Raw genomic sequence first — 26,627 nt, forward strand, 5'->3', positions numbered from 1 at the left:
AATAACATGTTTTCCTATCTTGAAAGTCATTTACATCCCCTCATCAAGCACCTAGTCATTTTTAAGTATCCAAAAGACAATTCCTCATTCAAAAGATTGGACAGTCTTGGTCTAGTATCAAAGACAATGAAAACCAATAAGAGGATGAATGTCAATGATCTCCAGACTCAAGAACACTCCTGAAAATCCACATAACAGAACAGGAGTGGGGGACAGCAGGTAAAAGACAAAGACAGACAACACAAACTGTTTATGGGCATATATAATAGAAATTATATCTCTGCAGTGCTACAAAATGTAGCAAAATAAGTTGTATCTAAATGATATATATGTAAGAAGGACTGTGGGGTGAAATCATTGAGTCACTCCATTCAGAACAATCCATTGTATAGAGACATTACTTGACTTAAAAGAAGTATACCAGTATCAGAAGCTTATTTTCTTACAGTGATTTAACAAATTAACTAGAAAGTATATGTTCACATGAGCATCTATCATGACTTCCAATGTTGCCATCGCTGAAAGCCTCTTTATCAACAGGGAAATGTCTCAGACCTCATCAGCAAATATGCTGCCACGTACAGAACTGCTGAAGTTTTCAGAGGCAGCAAATTTGCAGCTGTCAATAATGTGAGTCCATAGCCAGCAGCCTCTTGAGGCCCTGAAGCCATGCTTTTAGTAGCAGCAGTGTCCCTGAAGCAAGACTAACTATTGCCTACTTACTATGTCTCTTACATAGTTCTAACTGCTTTATCCATCTACAGTCATAGAATGTTCCCCTCAACAGCCCTTTAAATGATTTAATAAGGAAAGTTGGGCACAGAGAATTGTTGCTTCTCATCCAAGATGGCACAGCCAGAGTGGAGACCAGGGAAGGTCAGACTTTTTGCTATGAAAACTTCCATAAACATCCATGGGTCAGAGGAACTGTTGATTAAAAGGCCCCAGAAGCAAAGGGGTACATGTGAATGAAGTTGGAGCAGAAGGAACCCTGATGAACCAAACACAACTTGGGCTGGCATAGCATAGAAGCACACTAAAATCCCTGGCTTAAATTCAGTTTCAACATCTCTAACTCCACTCCTACTATTTCCCAAGAAGAACCAGATTCTGGGCATGTGGGTTAAGAAGTCACCCAGGATGCCAATCTACACCAATGCAGGGGGCCCAATCACTTTGCTACAGAGAACACTGAGAAGTTAAGCTGGTTTATAACAAGACCTTTCACCCTGACTGATATGGTCTGGAAAGTACTCTGCATGCTCCCAGGGGAGAAGGGTAAGAGCCAACCCAGCTACAAACCCTTCAATCTACAATAGTGACCTGCCTGCATGATAGCATGCAATAGTGGCACAAAAGTTATGAAGTAACCAACCACTATCTGGCTGGATTTAAGGCCCAGTCCAAGAGATAAAACCCATGCCTGATACTGCTCAGGTGGCCAAGAACCAGAGACCAGATAGTCCATGCACCTAGGAGAAAAATCAAATGCTATTCTTCTATTAATAGAACATAGCAATATAATGATGCCTAACAACGTTCTGCCATACTCATAGATCAGTATCTTGCTTCGTCATCAGAGAAGCTTCCTCCTGAAATAGATGGTAACTCATGTAGAGCCCAAAGCTGTGCAGAGTGTGAGGGACTTTACAAAACACTCAGCACTTAATGGGCTATCTCCATCAATCCCCTTCCCTCAGGGCTCAGTGCAGTATGGGGAAAAGGAGGCAGAAAGATTGTAAACGCCTCTTAGGATGGAAGACACCAGGGAAACAGTGCCTTCCAGACACACATACGACCTCACAGAGACTGTGGCAGCACACACTGGTCTAAACCAGATGGGATCCCAGAACTGAAAGAGGAACTGGACAGAAACCCTCACCCCAACCCAGAGTTATCTTTAATTGATAACCATGCACAAAAGAAAAAAAATCAGTTTTTACAATGTAGTCTCACTGGATATACAAACTACAGTTAAGGGCAGGCCTGTATACTAAGCAATAGATGACCAAAACAAATTCAATGGCATTTCTGGAGATGTTTTTGCCTCATAATGCTTTGTTTGACCATTTTTTTACATTTACATATATTTGGCTTATATAGTATAGTTTTCAATTTTGTGTTTTTATGGGTTTTATATTTGTGTGTGTGTATGTGTTACTCATGCTTTTCTTTGTTATTTTTTTCTGTTTATTTGTTTTGTTTTACTCTGGTTTTATTGATAGTTTTTTTGGTTTGTTTTTTCCTGTTTGTTTCCTAAAGAGAGAAATCAGACAGGTGGGGAGGTAGGGAGGACCTAGGAGGAGATGAGGAAGGGGAAAGTGATCAGAATGCATTGTATGAAAAATTATTTTTCAATTAAGAAATAAACACAACAATACCACCCATTCCCAAAAGAAAAGAAAGACTATTATAGGACAGAGGAAGCTGTCACTGTGTGAGCTATCTGTGGGGCTAAGAGGACCATGACCAAGATATACTCTACAGGGAAGCTTCACGCAGTAGAAAGCGGACTGGTCACCCACAGGACTTGAGCTAGGTCAGCAAGAGACACGAGCCAGGTCAGCAACACACAATTGCCTCTCCTCACAGTAAGCACCAAGCAAAGAGGGAGAGTTGGCTCAGCAGCATAGCAAGTTGATGGGAGAAACTACCCGTTTTCCTCCAAACACACCACAAAGTTTAAAGAAGACCTTCGTCCTGCACAACACAATCATTTCCACCTTCTCCTCTTTCTCCCCCTTCCTTACTCCATAAGAACCAGGTTAAAATCTTCACTCTATCAAAATAAGTTCAACAGTTCTGCTTTGATTTGGGGTGAAGTGGTGGTGGTGGTGGTGTATTTGTTTGTTTATAAAAACCACTCTTACTGTGTAACATAAGAGTGGACTCTTTCAGCCAGTCAGTGGTGGTACGCACCTTTAATCATAGCACTCAGGAGGCAGAGACAGTCGAATCTGTGAGTTCAAGACCAGCCTGGTCTACAGAGTGAGTTCCAGGACAGGCTCCAAATCCTCAGAGAAACCCTGTCTCAAAAAAACCAAAATGTACTCTTCCGATCACTCAAATTAAACTATTTTAATCATTCTTTAGGTAAACCATGACATTAACTACATCCACACTGCCATCATCACCATATCACATTTTCATTTCAAGCCCTGTGAACTCTAAACCCGAAATAACAAGAGTAACCAGGTGAAGATTAAAAGCAGACACATAAAAGTCTGTATTTCCAACTTAAGACACATACTTGCTGGAAGTCTCTGATAATTCAGACAGAACAACAGAAGTGGAGGCCAGTCCATCCCTTCAGGCTGGCAGACACTGACAAGCCTAGGAACTCACAGAAGAAATATAGCAAATGTCTCCTTATGACAACCAGAGAAATTTTGTCCATGATTCTTTTCTCACTCCTACCACTGAAAAGTGATTTTTAGAATCTTTTAAAAGAAACACCCCAGGCAACTGCAGAGTGTGGGATGAAGTCATCTATGGGTCATCCCAAAGGCATGACCTTGAAGACCACAGCAAAGAGCTAGAAGCTGGAGGTCTGGGGTGGGCGGAAGGCTGTCCAGAGCCTTTAGAACAATGCCTTTTCTGTGCCTGAATGAAACACTAGCCACACCTCTGGAAAGACCAAATCCACTCGTTCTGTCAACAGAGGAAAGTAGGCAACCCAACTACTCAGTTTAAGGGTTCTTCCCTTTTGTTCATTAGTAGCTAAAAACATACATCCACCCACCATCACCCATAAAGACTTCCTTTCAGATATCTGAAGACAGTTAAATTGACTCCTATCCCCCTTGTGTGTAAAATAAACATAAGAGCGGCTTGCTATAAGTTCTACAGAAGGGGTTTCCTCCTACCATTGTAACAGTTTCTTTAAGCCCCTAAGAATCATGTAAAATCTTTGAGGTATCCAAGTGTAGTTTCAGAGGCAAGGAAGACACAGATTCTCCACCTTGGCGGGATGTCTACCAAGTCACTCCTAACTATAAGCTTCAGGCCATCTCTAACAGTAGCAGGAAGTCTAAGATGGAGGCTGACTCACATAGTCTAAAATTCTTATTTCCCTCTGCCCAGAGCCAACAGGTCTTTGTTTTTGCCATAGTGCCGTATCTTCCAGCAGTCTATGTACCATCATCATTACACAATTGCCTCAACAAGCTACAGCTGGGAAGAAAGGCTACACGGAAGAATAAAAACAGTATGATTAAGACCACCTAAGTTCTTAACTAGCCCACATTACTAAACATGGAGGTGATCAATCTAACACGCAGTCTTCCGCCTTCCTGTAGGGCAGCATGTTTCACAGTGTCTTGTATGTATGTGGAGGCCGGCAAGGGCTTCTCCATCTCAGCTTAACACTGGAGAGCAGACCACTAATTCAGAATACACTGGCTGTGAACAAGCAACTGGCAACTCAAAGGAACTGATGTTAGTACAGCCGCAAAAGGAAGGATTAACCAAAGCTCTTGGGAAATTGAATCGTTTGCTTTAATAAATGTCCCTACTTTAGACCCTTAATTCTGTTCTGGGGGCTTATCCTATGAAAATAATCGAGCCTGCAGAAGGACTTTTATGCATGAAGGTATTCATCAAGGTAAAAAAGGTGCATATTCAACAAGAGGAACATGATTTTAAAAGTCAAGTATATAAAAGGATATTATGCAGTAATTTAAAGCCCTGTTTTTAAAAATGTGCTCATAATGTAATACAAAAGTTGAATGATCCACTTACAAATTGAACACGCATTATGAACACAGCCCTGGATGAAGAATTTTGCACAGGGGAAAAAGGCTGAAAGGATCTAAGTCATAGTGTTAACAGAGAGAAGCTTTATATAGCACGACCATGCATTTGTAACTCTTTTCTTTTGGCTTGTCTGTGCTTTCCAAATTTCCTTACAATGAGCAGATATTACTTACAAAGTGAAGGCTTATCGTTTTTAACTAAAAATCATCACCAAAGCAACTAAGATAATTTCCCAATATGTTCTGAGCACTTCAAAAACAATACATCAAGTCCTATACACAAAGAGTAGCCCAAGAAAAATCCCATTGGGAAGATGAACTTCATCTCTGGGTAGAGCTATACTCACTCAGAAGGAAAGATGGGTGAGTGACTCTAACCACACGGTGGGGGAAGGTCAAAGTGTGCCTTCATTTCACACATTGCAAGCAAGTGGAGGCTTTCCCATGCAAACACAGCCTCAGAGTCACTGGCTCTTCCCACAGCCAGATTGCAGTCTGCTAAGCTTCGGTCTCCAACAAAATTGCTTCATACGTGATAATGTGACAAATTCCTTCTCAGTTGAGGTATGGTTAATGGCATAGTGATTTTTTTCCTTGTCCCCAAGCAAGATTTAAAGCTAAGGACAAATGCCTTGACAGGGCACCATTTAGAACACAGACAACAATATTCTTTCTTATTGACAATTGGCAAACTCGATACGATCTTCAACTCCAAAAGCATGCGGACTGATGTGTGGGATAAAACTGATAGGATAAAGGAACAAAACCAGATAAGAAGATCACCAATGAACATCTTTCACCTTTGAGGTTAACAGCTTCATTCAGTTGCTTGTCCCTTCCAGCCTATGTCACGGAAACTGTTACAAGTGACACAACCAAAGGAGAGAGGAGACAGAAGCTAAGATACTGAGCCAAAGCGATAGGAACCCCCTTCCAGGCCAGCCCAATTTCCTGGTACTCAAAATGACAAAAGCAACTTGAGGGAGAAAAGGTTGTTTGGGCTCACAGGTCAGTGTTACAACCCATGAGACAGGAGTCACAGCAGCAGAAGCTTGAGACATGATATCCACAGTCGAGAAGCAGAGAGTGATGCATGTTTGTCCTTAGCTCCTCTACATAGAGAACTGGATCTTAGCTCAGGGAAAGGTGCCACCCCCAGCAGGTGAGTCACCTCAGTCAGCACAACCCCCCCCACACAGGCATCTCCAGAAGCCCATCTCCCAGGTGACTCTAGACCTCTTCAGCTGACAACTGAGATTAACCACCAGGGGCAAGTATTTGTATATCCTTGATTTGTATCACTGGTTGCTTCCCAGAGATATGGGGAAGCTAAAAGCCATCATCCTGAATGCATGTATGTGCTATGATCAATAGTATCGGGTATCTAATAGCATCTTATAATGAAATGATTAATTAAGGAAGGTACAAACAGATGGCACCCTTTGTTTGAAACCATTTCTCCAAACCCATCTTTGGCCTCTCTAGAAACACTGCTCTCTGTAAGATCCTGGCATTTTGTACTTCTAGACTTCCATGCACACAGTCCTGATTTAGCAGATTTAGGTTATGCGAAGACTAACTAAATTCTGATCTCTGCGGGCAAAACCAAGGTAGAAAATCCAATACATCACTAGTGTGGAAAGGTCACTGAAGGTTGGCAAAATGACTTTAGTAAGTAAAGGTACTTGCCAGCAAGTCTGATGGCCTGAGTTCCAGCCCCAGGTCACACATGCTAAAAGGCAAGAACTGACTCCCACAAGTTATCCTCTGGTCTCCCCATGTGTATCATGGCATTGTGTGTGTGTACAAGTGTGTGTGTACAAGTATATGCGTACAAGTGTGTGTACAAGTGTGTGTACAAGTATATGCGTACAAGTGTGGGTACAAGTGTGTACAAGTGTGTGTATATAAGTATATGTGTACAAGTGTATGTGTACAAGTGTATGTGTACAAGTTTATGTGTACAAGTGTGTGAGCACACACACACACTTTAAGTAGTAATAGTTTTAGAATAAGTTAGAAAGCAATAGAGGAAGATACTGGAAGGAAAAATGAAGAGAGGACCACTGGCACTTCCAACTCCAGGCTTCACTGATTGTTCTCCATGGCCCAGCAACACCAGCATGGCCTCAGAGGTATTGTAAAGATTAACAGAGGGAAAAGAAAACAAAAACAGGTAAGTCACACAGGTGCCCAGCACACTGGACTCTCAGGCACATTAGCCATAGTTATCCTCTCACCACTAATATTACTCTTGCTGTGTGACTGTTATTGATGTCAGCTGACATAACATGGAAGAGATAAAGGGACAAAGAAATAGAGCTCTGGAGAAAAGAAAGAGATAAGAAAATGTGAGCTGGAGGGGAGGGGCACAAGAGTGGCCTGAGCAAGCGTGTAGTGGGAGGAGGGACCTGGAGGGAGCAGATACAGCTGGCAATTACAGTAACAGCTATCATTTACTGGGGCTTTAATGTCTGAAAAGCCCAGGGATGCTCCAAGCAGAACTGGGGCTGCTGGTTGTTGCTTCATCCGGAGCCACACACGTTGACCTGTCTTCTTTTTCGTATTTTCCCCTTGTGATGGAGGAGTGGTGAGGATTGGGTGTGGCCAAGTATAAACCACAATGAACCAGTACTGGTTTAGGATGGCAAGGCAAGCATGGAAGCAGCCTCAGGAGCCAGGAAGAAAACAACAAGTGGAGGACTGTTCACATACTCGGGAGCAGTGGTGTTAGGGCTAACGTCACTGGGAATGCTCCTGTCTGGGGACTAGCCTAGTATGACGAACTCGGGGTTCTTTCTCTTCAGGTTTGTCTTGCCCCAAGTCCTCTCCCTTTTCTATTCTTGTCCCCTCTTCTCAGAACTGCTTTTAAGAGCCTCTCGATGGGCCTCTCTATATGCCTCTCATCCTTAGTTGCCTTCTGGAGGAGGCCAAGTGACACCTGACCACGTCACAGAAATGCTTTAAAGTAAGCACCCTCCACACAGAAGGGAATATGACATCCATGGGTAAGCAGGTTTTTAAACCAAAGCAACCAGAGGTGCATGGGCTAAGCAATGATTACAAGGCAGAGATTCTAGCCCACAACATCTGAAGATGATTCTAGAGAGCTCAGCTTTGCTCTCTGTCTTCTGAGCGTATGTTTAAATATCTTTTTTTAGTCATGGTCCTTTGAGGATAACCTTCCCCATCACAGCTTCAGACAGAAGTGCTGTAGTTCAGGCCTCCAGGTAACAGCCAGGGTGCCCAGACCTTCAGAGTTAGCCATGTTCCCTCAGTGAGTGAGGAGCCAACAGGTGAGCCTGGCCACCTAACTCCGCAATAGAACTCTGCCTCAACATCTCATGCCAGTGTCCTTAGCCTTCCTCAGAAGGGTACAGTGAAGGCCTGGAGCACCTTCATTCATAAACAGAACGTGAAAAGGAATGAGATCAGTCAGAAAAATGTCTAGTGAATGCCCCGTGGTTCTCAATTCCAAGCCTCAACTCCTTTGTCCAGGCACCCCAACAACCTGACCTGTTCTCGCCAAAAAATTTGAAAAGCTTCAGTTCAAGTGTCACGGGGATAACAACACAGTCACTTTCCCCATTTCTGTCATCTTCACTTTTAAGTAAATCACACAAAATTAAAAAAACATGGCTTTTCATATAAAATATTTTTCCTAGATTCCCTAAGCTTTTTACATAAAACAAACTATTTTCTTTAAGTTTCATACTGTTCCCAATAAACAAGGAACCACAGGTCCCGAAGATGAGCAATTTCCCGAGATGTTAAATCAATCAAACAGCCAGAGTTCAAAATCAAAAGTCACTGTATCTCAGCCACTGTTCAAGCACTAGCCAAAGTGGCTCCTTGTAAAATGTGCAAACCGGAGGCCAGTGCGGGAAGAAATCAACAATAAATCCCGATTTAATCCTAGCTTCTCTGTAGGCTCATTTACAAGAGAGTGATCCTAACTGCAAAATTAGCTCAGCCATGGTGCCCCCTAGCACCACCACCGCACTGGTCTTTGTCTTATAAACCTGAAGATGTAAAACTGGAAAGGGAAAGGTTACTGGTCAGCAATACATTTCCCCTTGGACAGTTTTCCTAGCCCTTTAAAGAAAAATCACTGATGCATTGTTCTTCAAATGATATAGCTCTATTTAGAGAAAGGGGAAAAAAGTATACTATTATTTTGTCAAAATCGGTTACCATGGCAGCCTGAACCCTTGACTCTGCATGGCCTTCAGCTTGTACATTTAAACACACCTCCATATTATATACAGTTGTTTGGCATTTTGTTACCCGCTACCCAATAGTGAAATGAAAGCCTCCCAATTAGGTTTTCTCACCTGTGAACGCGTTTGTGGCCTGAAAACCAGCTTCCGGCATACTGCTCCCCAGACAAGCCTGTTTCGATTCTTAACTTGTCCTGTTGTGAAGAAACTGCCTGGGCGAGGTCTCAGGTCACTTCCATCTTAGCCTGTCCAAGTCCATCACTCTGCTGGTCCAACTTCTGGGAGCATCTGATGCCCACTGGCTGTGCTCCCCACACCCTGTGAGCAGGCACTACCTGGATGGCACACAGTCCAACAGCATGGGGGTCACACAGTCACATCAGCCATCCAGCCAGAGAGTTGAAGCCATGGTGAGGTCGGGAATGGAGAAGCTGTCCAGCTGAAACCCGCTGTCTCACCTCAAGATGAAGGGCTTCTCAGCCTTGAGGCGGCCAGCATCTTCCACAAACTGGGCAGTCTCAGCCTCACCAGGGAGTCTGGCCTGTTCTGATCGGCTGTTCTCTGTGCTCTGTTTCTCTTCTTGCTAAAATTAAAAAGAAAGAAATCAGTGTCTTAATGGCCTTGGGAAAAGTGAGACCAGCACCTGCTGGGCATGGTGATGTGTAATTACCATCCCAGCACCTGGGAGGCTGAGGCGCGTCTCTGAGAGGACAGGAGCTAGACTACATCTAAGAGCTTGCCTCACGAAAGCTACCCAACAGCAGAGTAACAGGCCTACAGAACTAACAATTAAAAGGCAGCTCAGCCTTGACCATGACCTTCTTGTGAACACTGGGGTAAGGGGACCCCCCACTTTCAACACCCAAACAGCTCTTAATCCGTTTTCTAAGCCACTCTAATAACAGATACAAGCCCATAATCTCCAAACATCTTTCTTTGAGCTACTCAGACCTCACACACTCTCTTAAGGAACTGACTTCCCAAAGTTGAATCCCCAGGTCTTAGACGCAGTCTTTGGTTCATGTCAACCACCATCAGTGTTCCAAGAGTGGGGAATTAATATCTGGAAAAAGCAATTTTTAAAAGTGACTCTTGCACCATGACCCAGTGGAGCTTTTCCACGGGATAGAAGATGACTCGACATATACTTAAAGAACATGACACACCCCACCAAAAGAATGAGGACAAATCCAAACAATCACCTACACAGAAACAGAAAAGCCTTTTGACTTCACTATCTGTGCCTCCCCTCCCCCGCCCCGGGAGAAGAGTCTACAACCTTAGTTATAGAAAGAACGCACCTCAGCACAAAGAGCCAACATGGGCCAATACCCTTCCAACGGGAAGGGCTGAAACACTTTCATCTGAGAACAAGGCAAGCACATCTACCAATCCCAATCTCAACACAGCATCAGCAGTCCTAGCTGCAGACAAGAGGCAAGAGAAAGGAACAAGATCCATCCAGTTTAGAAATGAAGCCAAACTGTCTTTGCTGGCAGATACCTGGGTTTTTATAAGCAGAACATAAATATTCTACTATTAAACATTGCCAGAACTAATAAATTTGGTAATGTTGAGAGCTAAAGTATCAGCATTTTATTTTACAAAGGGAACAATTTTTATACATCAATGCAGACTCACTGAGAAAGAACTAAAAATATTCCAATTCATAATGCCTTCAAGAAGCCAGGTAGTGGTGGCACATGCCTTTAATCCCAGCACTTGGGAGGCAGAAGCAGGAGAATCTATGGGTGTTCAAGGTCAGTCTGGTCTATAGGGCAAGTTCCAGGACAGCCAGAGCTATTACACAGAGAAACCCTGTATCAAAAATACAAAAATAAAATAAAATTAAAACAAAAAAGGAAGGAAGGAAGGAAGGAAGGAAGGAAGGCAGGAAGGAAGGAAGGAAGGAAGGAAGAGAATCTCATGTTGGTAACAGAAGGCAGCAAGGGTCAGTTTACGTTTAGACAAGATGGAACTGACGTAGACTTCTGGTAAGCTATGGGTCAGCACAAAATGACTGACACCAGATGTCTGGGGAACCCCAAAAGTCAACCGTGATCTATAACTGTTCCTCACAGAATGTATAACTGTTCCTCACAGAATGCCATTTTTATGTGAATTCTGTATAAATATGGCCTTGAGGTCAGAGGCCTAAGCTTTGCCAGGCTGCCTGTGTGCTTGTCTCTATATGTTTGTCTACTTCCATGTGGCCTGTGAACCAATCTGTGTGTGTGCTTATGTGTGCCTGTATGGCCCATGTGTGACACCATGTGCCTGTGTGCCAGCCATCAGCTACCTGCCTAGTGGCCCCTGAGCTGGTGAATTATATATGCCTTATATGCTTTAATCTCCTCACAATCTCTTCAAATTCTCAATCTTCATGACTCCCCTCCATTCCTTAGACATCACAGGAAGCAATATAATTAACAAAGCAAGTAATAATTTCTACAATATAAAGTTACAAAACTCTGGTGAAGCATATTGAAGTGAACACACACACACACACACACACACACACACACACACCTGGAAAGATAGACCATGTTCATGGATTAGGAGAATTACTAATTACTATTGTCAAAATGATCGTACTGTCCAACACGATCTACAGATTAAATATAATACCTATGAAAATACCAATGTTATTACTCCTAGAGATAGGAAAATAATTCTGAATCTATATATAACCACAAAAGATCCTAAAATCTAGGGCTAGAGAGGTAGCTCAGCATTTGAGAGTACTTGTTGCTCTTCTGAGAGACACAAGCTCAGTTGCCAGTTCACAACTGCCTGAAACCCCAGCACCAAAGTATCCAGTTCTCTCGTCTGACTTCTTTGGATATCCATAAACCCTTGACATCGCCCCCCCCCCCCCTCTCACACACACACATACACATACGCACGCGCGCACACACACACACACACACACACACACACACACACAGAATCTTTTAAAGATCCTCAATTCAAAAGACTGAGACATCTAGATACCTAAATTCCAACCGTGCTGCAAAGTATAGCACCAGCATGAAATAGCACCCTGACTTATGGAGTAGGAGAGAGAACCTCGAAGTGCACATATTTACATCCAGCTGATCTTTAACAAAACACACATTACAGAAAAGATTAGTCCCTTTAATAAATAGTGCTGAGAAACCCAGAGATTCACGTTCAGAAAAATGAAAGTAGACCCCCATCTCTCACCCCATACAAAAAAAAATCAATCCCAAATGTATCACAGGTCGAACTATGAAATGCTTGCTGATTGTTAATATTGCCTTTTGTTTTGTTTTGTTTTACATGCCACTAGAAGCACAGGGAACAAAGGGCAAAATTAACAAATGGACTTGATAACAAACTAAGCCTGTCTTGTGCATTACTGAGATAGTCAATAGAGCAAAAAGACAACCTACTCAATGAGAGGAAATGCATGCTCCTTAGACCAAGGAGGAATATCCAGAATATATATCATGAAAAATGTGTGTGTGTGTGTGTGTTTGTGTGCGCATGCGCATGCACACACACGTACATGTGTGTGTGTGTGTGCTGAAGACATGAATAGGAAGTCCTTAAGACAAGATTTACAAACAGCCAAGAGTATATGGGAAAAATGCCTATGAGGAGATCACAGCCTGGCTATGCAGCCTGCATTCCTTCATCTGCTTCCCAGGATTTTATGAGGTCCACTCCACACAGTGTCCTGACCACAGGACACCATTCTCTCACTGCATGAGGACAAAGACAGTGACATTTGATTCTCTGAACCTCTCAGCACACACAGCACTGTCTTTGCCCGATAGGTGCCCAGTGAAGAGACCCTGAATGAGGATTTGAGTGAATCAAAGTAATTGCTTAACACGGTGCTTCCAAAATGCTGTTCCTCGCACCAGGTAAATGGATGCACAGAGACGAGTTCAGCAAATATTTGTTATATAATCCTACCCCAAGCCTTGAACTTGCAAGTGCTATGCACCATGTGGAGAGCTGTCTTTAGCTCTGACCCTCTTGACTAGAGGAGGGGTGTCTTTCACCCCCTAATGAAGATCAGACAATAAGGCTGATGGTCACACTCACAGAGTGTCCTCTCCAGTAAAGACCCTTAGAGGCTGCTGACTTGCAGTCCTTTAAACTCCAACATCTAGTCCCATTTATCAAGACTACGGAGCAAGAAAAATCTGCTCTACAGAGACTAACTAGCCCAGGTGTCTAGTATGTAGGAGAGCTATGACTTAACACAGGTCTGTTGTCCTGTTCTCCCCAGCCTCTGAACCTGGGGTAGTTCTCTACTCCTAAATGCCTTAAGCTTGATAATAATGATCAAGGTGGGAGGAGACTTACCAAGTACAAAAGGTCACACAGGCTCAGCCTGCACCACACATACAAGATCACACCCTCTGCAGAAAGCCCATGCCCCCCCCCACACACACACACACTTATGCTTGCTCAGGCATTCTATCTATCCTGGAAAGATGGGAAGGACTAACCAGGAAATAAATTAATACTGAACTTGAAAAAAAAAAAGAAACATCTTAAAGCACCTCCAAAACAGAGCAACAGTAACTAAGGAAATAGAGCATACCCAATGGAAAAACACCCCCACAGGAAGGGACTTTTTAAAAACAAACACTCCCAAAACCAAACCGAGTAAGTTGTAGGCTAAGCCTGCCTTGCTAGCTGTTCATAAAAACTTATGTGAAACACAGTCCTCCTGGGAATCATTCAAGAATGAAAACTTGACTTCACTTTGCTTTTAGCTTTCATACACACATAAAAACAATCCATGATAAAAACAGACTTGCAATCCAAGAAGCAGGAAGGTTGCACAGTAGGCGCGGGGGCCAAAGCCCAGCAGACAAGTGGCAAATCCTTTCTTTCAAAATCAAGTAACATTCAAAAAAAATTATAGCACACAAAGAGTGAGCGCTGGGGTAGTGTTTTACTTCCTTTCACTGTGGACAGACTGTTTCACTGGCAGATTTTCAGTTACCTAGGTGACGACTAGACTAAGCAACAGAAAGCTCCGGGCCATGGAGAGCCTGCGAGACCAGGTCCTGGCCCACGTCTGATGACTTCTCACTCCCACCAGAAAAGTTCCAGGAAGAAAAAAAAACAACAAAAACTGAAGAGGTGTTTCTCAACTTCTCAAACTGAGGCACTGTTGCCAAACTGAAAATAAAGTACATTTAAGAATCCTATCATGACATTACCAGAACATCTCAAATGCTGGATTCTTTAAATCCAACGTGGCTAAGGATTTTTATTGAGGCGGGTGTGAGAAAAAGGAAGCTAAGTGTGCCCCATCCAGCTTGGGCTACAATCCCTTAGATCCTCTATCCAAAGGGCATATGGTTGAGACTTGAACAAGGGTCGATCTAACCAGAGATGGGGAGGAAAAAGAGAGCAGAGTGGGTTGGAGAAGGAAGAGAAGGCGGAAGAAGAAAGGGAGGGGAGGAGGAGAGAAGGGAAGGGAGAAGAGAGACAAGTAAGGCTGGGGAAGAAGAGAGAGAACAGAGAGGAGATAGAAGTGATTTTTGTTTAAGAAAAACACAGCAAGTACCCCAGGGCAAGTCCCGCTCCTGAATTCCCATCCCATTTATCAGACTTGCCTATTTCCTCATTTCTAAACCGAGGAGGTGTATTCTCCTATGGCTGCTTACCTGGCCGAAGGAGACAAGACAAACATGCATGAAACACATATGTGGTGTGCAATCACAGCGAATCTACACAAGGTGTAGGGTCTCCAAGTTAGTCTAAGCAGCATGTGCCTGCCACCAGGGGAGGCTGAGTTAGAGTGTAGGAATTATTCATGGTACTTTCAGTTTTGTGACTCCGGGCGTATAACACAGCATGTCACTTTTGTATTACAATCTCAAAGCTATCCTAGCTTGAGGTAGCTCAACAGGCCCTGATTATATCTTCAGAATCAAATAGCGCCTCCTTTAGGCAAACAATTCAGGAAACAAGTGCAAAATAAATAGCCTCCAATTCAATCACACAGATAAGCTGCAAGCTAGAAGAGTAATTGTTATGATATTCTTTAAAAGGTTGCTATGGCAAACACAATGCTGGATAAAACATAAATAAGGTGCAGTCTGATGCTCAACTCCAACTTGTAAAAATAAGAAGGGCTCTCAAAAAATGAAAAATTAAAACTACCCTTCATGAATAGATTAAGTCTGATTATTGTCTCATGCGATCCAGCAGCAGAGGAAGTCCATATAGAGCCATCCCCCTGACCCTTCACTTCATGAATGAGAATACTCCAGAGGTTCCCAGAATGTAGGAAACAAGTCGAAAGTTAGTATGTTGATGTATATGAAGCCAGGACCAGAACCAGGGATTTGAATACAGGTCCAGCATGCTCTGCACGGGCACACAGACCCAAGGAAGAAGCTGGCCCAGTGAGGAAGGTGCCTGGGAGGCTAAAGGTTAGGATTACACACCAGCACAAACCTGCTTGCAGGAAATAGGGAATACTGATCTCCACTTCCCAAGGCCAGAACTGTTCATGTGGGCATGCCTACAAAACTCATATGAGCAAGGAAAATGGTCTGGGCTTGCCAAAGAGTCAGAAAGTCCTCAGGAGGTAAAGGTCCCTTTAAACGTCACCCGCCTGCCACAAACACCTGAACTGGGGCCACAAAGGGGGGCTGTGTGAGACTCTGTCACCCCCACCACACTCTGCTCTGCTCCCACTGCCAGCCTAGAGGACAGCCCTTATTCCCTACAAAAATTTTCTTCAGATAAAATTGACTTAGGATGGGCATGGCAGGTGCTGTGCCGTGAGTGCTGCTTTAGGGAGCTGAGCCTAGAGGAGCTGGAAAACCACAACATGGATGCAGTGACCTATCATGATTTGCACTAAGGAAGAGTCGGCTTTGCTGGATCCTTCACAGAAGAATCTCTACAAAGATGTGATGCTGGAGAACTATATTAATATCAATTCGATAGGCTACAAATGGGAAGATAATAATATCAAGGAACATTGTCAAATTTCTCAAAGTCATGGAAGAAAATAAAAGGCTATGGATTCCTTCCAGGCTTCTGTGGTTTGATGAATCAAGACCCCCGGAAGCAGTGGCCCAAGTGACCCAAATCCTAAAACAGCTAAGATGATGCAGCTTTACAGACTACAAAAACAGGGACTTGGCCAGGTTTCTGAGTTTAGTCATGATCCCCATGGTATGGACAGTGCCCCCTATCAGCAGGAAGCAGTTTAGAATGAACAACACCCAATTTCCCAAATATTGTTTATAAATTTTTGTTTTCACTTAAATGGGGTTGCTTATAATTGGTTAATGATCACAACCAATCTCTTTTTTAAAGGTAAAAGGGGATTATGGTACGGAAATGAATAATTTGTATTGTATTCATTTATTGATACAAACTTAAGGTCAGTTTTGTGATATGTATATTTCTCCTCTCGTTTAAGTATTGTGTTTATACAGATCTTTTAAAAATGTGATGTATAATTAAGTACAGATTATAGATAGTTACCTATAATAGTCAAAACTTATAGTTAGGTTAGTTAGGTTTTCTAGATATACAGAGATATATTTAAGATAGATATTCTTCAAACCTTTCAAAGACCTACAGAATATATGGCATCTAAAATGGTTTAGGGCTTTTCTTGAAAATGAGAAATGTCTGCTCCTGGCACATCAATTACATCTGAGAGGAAGATGGGCATCAAAGAAACTCGTTATGGAGTTTGCTTTCAACATGGCAAAATTAGCTATTTGGGCAAGAAATTGCTCTTGACTAGACTGACTGTTGCTGTATAATCTGGACATGCAGGACCCACAGAAAAATGACTACTAAATTTGGACAGTCCTTCAGGGTTCCTGCTTCATGGAAGAGTCTGCTGGACTTTCTGCAGGACACAGAAAAATAACTGACAGACTGCCAGTGCAGATGGACAGTTTGAAATTTCCTGCTTTGCTGAGAAGTCTACCAGACATACTGTGGCCTATGGGCTGAAGTTACAGAGGAACTTCAAGTGACTATCCAGGTAGGGAGATATCTCTGTCAATTCTAGTGTTTATATATTATCCTTCTGTGGTCTTTGAGGAAGTTGAAGACAGATAGTTATAATCATAGTTTTCCTTGGTTATGATAAAAGATAAGCTACATATAAGACTTTAGACTCACACAGATAGTATAGATGATAACATACTTTTTAAAAATCTTACTAAATGTTAATAGACAAAATATTGTAACTATAGTTCTTGCTTGATAACTGTTCTGTTATATATACTTTGACTAAGTTAAAACCTTTCTTTTCATTTAGACAGAAAAGAGGAGATGATGTGGCAAGTCCTTCTGTGTATACTGTTGACCAATAGGGAAGCAGGATAGGTGGAACCAGGAGTCTAGGAGGATTCTAGGAAATATAGTGAAGAGAGTCATCGCCGCGTGATCATGGGGAAATGACATATGAGGCTGCGTCCTTGGAAAGATAAGTCCTTATAAAAATATTTATTAGTAATCATAGATTAATAATCAAGTCAGAGCTAGCTGATAAGAAACCAAGCAAACAGCCAACAGCTTCATAATTAATATAGTATCTTGTGTGTGTTATTTGGGGGCTAAAGGAACAATAGGACCTAGGCAGTGGGCAGGAAGACTAAATGTTACAGGTCTGTATACTCACACATAAATCATTAAACAATAAAATGTCGCTTATAGTCAAAAAAAAAAAGATGGGCATGGCAGGCAAACTAAAGGTCAGAAAAGTGTTAGCATTGGTGTGAAGTGGGTAGATGTCTCATTCTTCGTAAGACTAAGGGAGACTATGAACCGATAAACCATTTATTACCCTCCCTGCAGAGTCACTCTAGCTGCTGGCTCACAACAGGCCCTGACAGACAACTATGCCCATGATATGGCCTGCTTTCTGGCCTACTGGACACCACAAAAACTCTGCACGCACAGTATCTCATCAACAATTTGTGGGGCCATTACTTTGAGCAGGCATTATCTTAGGTGCTGGGAAGACAGAAGTGAACAAAGAAAACTTCTACACACAAGACACCTATGTCTTTCTGCCCAGTCTGTCCTGAACATTTTGTAACTATCCCTGGCATTTTCCATGGAGACCAGAATATAGCAGGTGCCCAATAAATATGAGCTGGACTGCCCTGAATCCTATCTTTAATACCTGGGTCATCTTTTCAATCTACGGCCCCGCCCTGCATCCCATTGTAGAAGTACCAAGGGCACCACAGTGAAGAAAGCTAATGGCCATGAGAACTCAAACTCTGGAGCAATCCCGGGTAGGCTCTGGGCCCTTCGCCATTGAAAACAAAATCTTCACACACAATGGGCCAGAGGATAGAATTACAGGCTCTGCATCAGACCACCTTGTGTTTGCCTATTTCTCAATGTGAGTGTGACTTTGCGCTTAATTAATACCCACCCCAACTTATAGCCTCCATTACCTCAGCTATAAAACACAAACGATGATGACATCTGCCCTATGAATTATTACACATTTAAACAAGAATGAGGATGAAGCACTAATATCCAGAAAGTTCTAAGGAATCACAGCCTTACAGTGACTACGAACTTCCTCAGCAAATGACTTATAAATCAGGATTTGGAGAAAAATGACCTAACACATTACATCCACCTCCAGCCCATGTGTAACCCAACTGGATGCAAAATCATTTTCATTTTGATTTCTCTTTATTTTTTAAAAAGTTCTTAATAGACAAAAATCAAAGCCCAAAATCATCCTGTGTCAGCTAAAATTAACAACAGATGAAAAGCAGAGGGTACAAAATTAGAGAAGATGTGTGGGTGAAGGATTGGGAATGAAATGTGGCAGAAGAGGAGAAAGAAATTTGCCTTTAAAAGGAAAAGGCTTCTTGATAACCACCTTTTTTTATGTTTTCATACCAAAATATCAAAATGTGAAAGCACCACTGGAAGGAGGCTCTTACCAAGGTTTCACGTCTCCTTGTCAGAAATGCTACTGCAGGCTAGGGTGCCTTCTTCCTTCCGCTTCCCTGATGGGCTCACTGTGTGAACTGCTGGCTTCTTAAGGCCTTCATGTGCATTTCTCAAGCTTTCCCAAGTGCCCAGGAATAGAACTATACAAAGATGTTCTACCAAGCTCTCCTGACAAGCTGGGAAGGAGTGTTCCAGAGTCTGAACCCAAGGCTGCCCTCATCCTCAAAGCACCCTCACACAGGCTCACAGTGAACAGATGCCAGAAAAGCGGAGTAATCAATTCTCACTCCACCATTGCTCATCTGGCATCCGGCCATACACACCCATGACATCCAACATGGATGACTTCTGACTATTTACAAGGTCCAGCATTGCCTGTGGTAAATGCAGTGCTTCTCTGCATACCAGTGGGATATTAGAGCAGAACAACCAAAAACAGAGTGTAAAAATTTTGATCAACAGGAGTGTGTATGTGTGTGTGTGTGATACTTGTGAGTGTGTGCCCCATACCTGTAAGGCATTGGTTAATCTCTCTCTCTCTGTGTGTGTGTGTGTGTGTGAGAGAGAGAGAGAGAGAGAGAGAGAGAGAGAGAGAGAGAGAGAGAGAGAGAGAGAGACCTCAGGGCTATTTAGCAGCCTATCTTCTGCCAGAATCAAAGCCCAAATGCCCATTAAAATCTTGCTAACTACTGAAGAGGAGAGGAGGTTGCCATAGCCTATACAGTGGACACAGATTCAGCCTTTTCCCTCCTTTCCTACACTCCCATTCAATCATTCTGCTGTTGTCTTATCATTTATAGGAACCAGAACAAATATGCAACTGATAGCATACCATTTTTCAGCCTCCTGGGAGAAGTGTGGGCTCTCAAACAAAACTTCAAGATAATCTCTGATTGAGTCTTCCAATAGAACAGCTTGGAATTCAACAGACAAAACCATCACTTGACACATACCAAGTTCTAAAACCAAGTCAGTGTACCATTGGTGGAAAGCCTCCTCAAATCACAGAAATGCAAAGAGATGACGATTAAGTGAATGTTTAAATGCCGCAACACCAAATGGTACCGTCTAAGGTCTGCTCCAGAGCCAACACCAGCAGCAACTGGCCCAAGAATGTAACAAGTGAGCTCTTCCTGGCCATTACTTAGATTAGTGAATGCTACATCTGTGAGAAGCCTTGGCACATCAAACCATCTGATGAGACACCCTGACTCTACATATTATAAGGGAAATATTGATATGGTCTCATTTTCCTAGAAGGATGGATGTGGAGGAGTTGTGTCTGCCTTGAAAAGCAGCTGTGTTTCCACACAGAACCTGGAAGGATCAGAGAAGCCTCTCACACTCCCACGTCATGCACCTGCCACCTTGCCAAGCTACAGAAGCACCAATAAGCAGTTAGACAGGGCAACTGCATTCCTAGGTGTGCTCAAGCTAGCAAGAGGCTGCTACATACATTCAATACTCCACACTCAATGATGTCTGCCTTAATGCATCTATAACCAGACTGAAGTCACAGAATTCCCAGATGGTAGCAAAAGCTCCAGAAGCAAGAGGCAACTACCACCAAATCTGAAGCCTGAAACTGCACAGTAGCTACACCAACATGGACCTTCCACCAACATGGACAGCAAATTCCTCTACATTTAAAGCTTGAGGCTGGAGAGATGACTCAGAAGTTAAGAGCTCCTGCTGCTCTTCCAGAGGACCTGCTTCTTCTAGAGCACCTGTGCACAAGTCACACACACACACACACACACACACACACACACACACACTTCAGAGCGCACGCACACTTCCACACACTCCAGAGCACACACAGTCCACACACTCCACACCCGCACACGCACACACTCCACATGCACACACTCCACACATGCACACGCACACTCTCCACACATACACACATACTCCTCATACACACAATACTCCACATACACATACATACAGCACCTCACATATACACAACACTACACGCATACACTTTAAAAACCTAAAACTACACCACCTTCAGTTCTGTCTTTTTAACCTACCAAAATCCAGCCTTTACTCATTCCCTTTCCCCACCCTCAAGTCAACACCTAAGAAAAGACTTAACTCTTACTCCTTCTCAGCAAACTTCCACAGCTAGAGGTCAGATGATCCAAAACCCCAAGCAGCCAGAATAAAGAGGCAGGGAAGGGATAGACCAGGAGACATGTGGATAGAAGGAGATTTTATCACAGAGTGTAGTCATGTCTTCCCATTTCCCTTCTTCCTGCAGTTTTGAAAAGTAAACACGGCCTTTCAAATGGCACCAATGAAGAACAGTTTTCATCTCTCTTGGGGTAGCAAGCTGTAGCTGCCTTTCACCACAACACTTTTCGGCAGCTCAGAGCTTCTTAAATATCCCACACTACCCATGCAATAACCAAAATTTGTTTATGTCAGTTTCTAAACAAAATAAATATTGATGAATACAAGTGAGATATGAAAAATAAAAAATAGGGAAATGTTTAAGACTGAGGTCAAAGTAAGGGGCTAGCTTGTTGGAGGACATGATAAAGAGAATGAAGGCTAGGCGCTAAAAGGGGGCCTCTCATTAGATGACAAGCACTCTACAATTCCATTGGGACCCAGAACAACTATTTCTGCTATAAGGGCGTTGTGAACATAGGACCAGGCACAGCTTTGAAGACACACCCCAGAGTTAGCACGCCAGCTCAGCTAAGCAGCTCCCCAAAGCCTCCTCAGCCGTATTCGATAACCTGTCTAAGCCTCAGTCTTCTATGGCCCGGATGGTGGCACTAAAATGACTGCGGGCAGAGTGCTGATTAAATGGGGAAAATACACAGAAGGTATGCACATCCTACAAGGACACCTAATGACTCCTTCCCAGATGGCAGTCATGGACAGGGCTGGGGGATCAGTGTGTGATGATATTAGAGCCTCAAGAGGATGCAGCGTGGTCCTTCAGATTGTAAGTGGTTGGGAGGAAGAACATAAGATGCTCATGAAAGGTTAGGAGAGAGGAAAGCTGAAACATCATGAAAGTCCTCATGGATTCCAATGCAGAGCTGAACCCTCTGAGCTTTGCACCCAAGGCCTGCCTTTATTAGAATTTAACAGTGTTATCTTCAAATAATTACATATATATGACAGTATTGGTGGTTTACTCTTTTCTTATTGCTGACCAAAACCTCTCCATCTAAGTCATGTGACTACTCTGGCAACCTGAACCCTCATGAATCTCTGAAGCCCTAGCCCTCCTTTCCATTCCAACTGAGAGAGAACCAGTCACCATTTAATGCATAATGACTAACGAACTACAAGGGGTTCCCTGCATCAGAGAAATCACTCTCTCCTACTTGAAATGATTCATCTTCACACTTCCTTTGAATAAAAACATGTTATTATGTTCAATAAAACCACACAAAAATAATAGCTAAAGACAGTTTTTAAATAACTTATACCAATACCTAAAAATGGTTTCCTGGAGGAAAAAGAAAATATTGGCAAGGATATTTTCAGAGCTTCCTCTTACTCCCTCCACCCTCCCCTACAGATAAATGTGGCTACATTTAGAGATGTAAGAACTCTCCTGGCCTAGCTATAAACTTGGGCAAAGTGGGTTTTATAGAGGACAGAGTCTGCCATTGAAATTTAAAAGCAGTCTAGCTACTCCACTACCATCCCTTTCCTTTCTAGTTCCCATGGAAACAGACCTTCCATCACCAAAAAAACGGGGTAAAGATAGCACCGTGCCCAGTCTCCACACCCTCCCCCACCTGTTTCCATGGGAACTGGAAGGGAAAAGAATGGAGGTTGGGTATCTAGACTGCCTGCAAATATACAGTCATGACAGAAGCTGTGCCTGCAGGCCTCGATGGACCCTATAGAAATGAAACAGAATCTCAGAGAAAATAAGGCTGACTGGACTATGTGAGTAAAGCCAACTGTGACTTCCCAACACATACTGAGAAGGTGACTTACCTTCTCAATCATCCCTTCAGTCAACCAGAGAAGAATTCCATCACACCAGTGGGTCCACACCTAACTGGACAGCAGAATCACTCCTGACCTCATGAACTGATACCCCCTGGGAGCTGGGACTACCAACTCTATACTGTTTCATAGCTCCAAAGGTGGTTCTGACATTGACCCTCCTGGGAAACTTCTGTCCAATGCCAGAGCTTCCCAAAAATTAATAAGCTTGTAAATTCTGTGGGAATCTTGATAAACCAGAGTCAAGTCCAGCAGATCTGAAACAGGGCCTGAAATGACATATTGCCAAACAACTCCCATGGGGTGTTGAATGCTACTCAGTTTTCAACTATGTCTGAGTAGTGAGATCCTAGAATCCAGTCAATTCAGCCCTAGTGCCTTCTCCACAAGGCAAAGATGGAGACTGCGGACACTTCTCCCACTGCTACCTTCCACGACTGCCTCCAGACTTCGGAAGCAGATTGTATTGATGTCAGAGGCCGACGAGGACCTCAACTACTGCATCCTGTTATCCCTCCTTTAAGTGTCTCTCTGCCCCCTAGAGATAACTAGATAGATCAGGAGGTAACAGAACATTTTAAAAATCACACAGGAATGTAAATTAGAATAGCCACTACAGAAATCAGTCCATAAGTGGCTCAAAACACTAAAAAATGCAATCACAGCCTGTCCTAGCTCTCTATACCACTCTTGAGAACCTACCTCGAAGTGAGAACATACCACAGAAATACCTAGATACGGAATCAGTTTTGCTGTGAATAGAGAAGTAAATAAAAGTTGATAGCTATATATACACAGTGGTTCATTATTCAGCCTCAAAAAGGAAATGATGTCATTCTGGAGAAAGCTGATGAAAGTCTAGACTACCATTGTTAAGTTAAATAGCACAGAATCACAAACAAAAGTATTTTCTCGCAAATGTGGAACTTAGGTATTATGTGTGTGAGTGCTATGCAAGTAGAAGGAACAAAGTAGAGGAGCTGGGGGAGATAAGAGTGCCAGGGTACATGAGAAAGGGAAAGAGGTCCACATGAGAAAGCATGGTGTTATAAATTATAAAGCGCCATGATGAAACCCTACATAAAGATATGTTCATAAAAGAAGAAATGGCAGGGTGTGGTAGTGCACACCTTTAATTCCAACACTTGTGAGCCGGAAGCATGTGAATCCACATGAGTCTGAGGCCCTGCTGGTCTCTACAGTAAGCTCCAAGCCAGCAGAGACTACATAGTGAGACCATCTCAAAAACAGGGGAACGGGGAATTTAATTTCAGGTATAGTCGTCAGATAAATATGATTATCTCCTCCAACTCTGACTTCTCAAACTTTCCAAAAAGATAAAAAGCAAACTCTACATGTTTGGGGATCAAACTAGTGGTGAAAAACGTGTGAAATATCTAACAAGTGTTTATAAATATTAATACATTACCCAAGAAGAATGGGATTTTCCATGAATCCCTTTACAAGAATTGGGGAAACTCTGGGTTTTACTATTTTAAAAAAGGATCGAGGCTGGAGAGCCTGCTCAGTGATCACAGTGTGTACCTACAGAGAACCCAGATTTGGCTCCCAGCACTCACACTGCATTGACTACAACTGTTCATAACTGGAACTCCAGAGATTCAGTTCTGTCTTCTGACCTCCATGGACACCTACTTACACATGGCATGAATTAACATAGACACAAACACACACATACACAAAAATTGATGCCAAATTTTTAAAAATAATCCAAACAGGCTGAAAATCTCTACTCTAAAGAAAAATTCACAAGGTAGTGTCCGTTTCTCAGCTAAGGGCATCAGATTGATAAAAAGACAATACTTACTCTACCTGAGCCATCAAGCAGTTGAAAATTATGCAATATGCCAATATATTACTCAAAGTCAAGTTAGGTTCACTAAATATACTTTGTACTTTATTCAAAAAGGTGTAGCATATTAATATTTTCAATTTAAAATATAGACAAAGATCGGGGCCAGGCTGGACCAATAGCCTCCGAAACAATACAGAGAAACCCTGTCTCGTAAAAACCAAAAAAAATATATATATATAGACAAAGAGTGGGGTGTCATAGTATTACTTGAAAACATAGTATTCTAAGTGAGCAAACGGGGAATTATTTAGTTAGCATACAATCAAAAATAGTCAAGCATTTTTGCACAGCCCTATCCACTGGCAAAATCTGTGATGTACATTTTCATTCTACTGGTGCAAAAATATACCTATAGATATTGATATGTATATGTAAAATACCAACTTTAAAAGATGTGAATAAATATTGAGATCCAGCTAAGCTTTTAGGTTCTCAGAAAGCAGAGTACTGCAACTGCTGTGATAAGAATTAAACCAAAGCAAAGGATTTATGCATTTACTTAAAAGACACACACACACACACACACACACACACACACACAGTTAAGATAGAGTATGCCAAGGAGCATGAGCTGGCTGTTAAGTGCTCCATTAAAAATAGTAAAAATAATTAGGAATAAACGCAGAGACATGCTTATACCCAAAACCTCTAGAATCTGTTAGTCTGCGAGACCCAAGCCAGAAAATCAGTTGTCAGTATTTACTGACTACATGTGTTTACTTTCTGTTTATAGGAAAAGGCAATTGGAACCATCAGCAAACTGTCTACAGTGGGCCAGATGGTAAACAGCTTTATACATGGCTACAGAGTCTCTGTCTTATTCCACAACCCTGTCACGACGGTATCAGAGGAGCCACACAACAACACATAAACAAACTAGAGAAGCCATGTTGCAGTAAGACTTTATTAACACAATTAAGCACTGGCTATTATGTGGACCACGAGCCATACTTTGTCAACAACAGGATGTAAGCAACTTATTTTCAAGGAAATGTCTTATTCAACTCGGGATTCCTCAGCTTCAGGGAAAGGACAGGAAAACCTGCTAAGTCTAGCCCCATTTCTATTTTCCAGTCAGCCCTGAACCCACAACACCCATTTCACAGCACTTACCCACCAGCTCTGCTCAGCTGCTACTAATTAACACACAATCCTTATTTCTTATGTTTGTACGATTCCTATTTTTCCTGCACATCATTCCATTCTAACAGTTGTAAGGGCAAGAATTTATTTCTGCTTTCCAGTAAGATTCCACAATAAGGTAAATACAGTAAAGATACTTATCTTAGTTAGGTTTCTACTGCTGTGAGAAATACCATGGCCAAAAGCAACATGGGGGACAAGGGTTTATTTCATTTTACACTTCCAGGTAAAATCCGTCTGTGGGAAGCCAGAACAGGAACTCAAGTATGGCAGGAACCCGAAAGCAGGAGCTGATGCAGAGGCCACAGAGGGGTGCAGCTTCCTGGCTTGCTGCCGTGGTTTGCTTGGCTTATTTTCAGACATAACTCAGGACCACCTGCTTAGGAGCAACACTGCCCACAATGGGCTGGGCCCTCCCACATCCATCAGTAATACAGGGAAATTGATTTGCTACGGAAAGTATTTCCTGTAAAAGCCCATTAGACCGTTGCTGTTTCAGGCAGTGGGGTGCCTAGCTCAAAAAGTCTCAAGGGTTAAGAACCAGAATGTGTACACACACACACACACACACATACACACTTACTTGTAAAACCAATGAGCAAGGTCCAAAGAGAGACTGAAGCTGAAAGCACTGAGAGTACTTATGCAAGGGTGTTTTCCAAGGTCAGCCACCAGCTTTTCTTCAGGGGAAGA

The 26,627-nt window shown here is 42.6% G+C and overlaps 1 protein-coding gene across 4 annotated transcripts in view; it reads right to left on the bottom strand.

The window, feature by feature from the left end:
* Ldlrad4 (low density lipoprotein receptor class A domain containing 4) overlaps positions 1-26,627 on the bottom strand; it is a 328,936-nt gene that overhangs the window by 208,029 nt on the left and 94,280 nt on the right. For all 4 annotated transcript variants that reach the window (XM_005074630.4, XM_013116803.3, XM_013116802.3 and 1 more), the window contains exon 2: positions 9,089-9,557. In XM_005074630.4, coding sequence (XP_005074687.1) covers positions 9,089-9,128 — 40 coding nt within the window. In that variant the 5' untranslated portion in view covers positions 9,129-9,557. The remainder of the gene's footprint in view (positions 1-9,088; positions 9,558-26,627) is intronic.

The sequence above is a fragment of the Mesocricetus auratus genome, unplaced genomic scaffold (genome assembly GCF_017639785.1).
Source record: "Mesocricetus auratus isolate SY011 unplaced genomic scaffold, BCM_Maur_2.0 Super-Scaffold_6730, whole genome shotgun sequence".
Taxonomy (NCBI): Eukaryota; Metazoa; Chordata; class Mammalia; order Rodentia; family Cricetidae; genus Mesocricetus; species Mesocricetus auratus.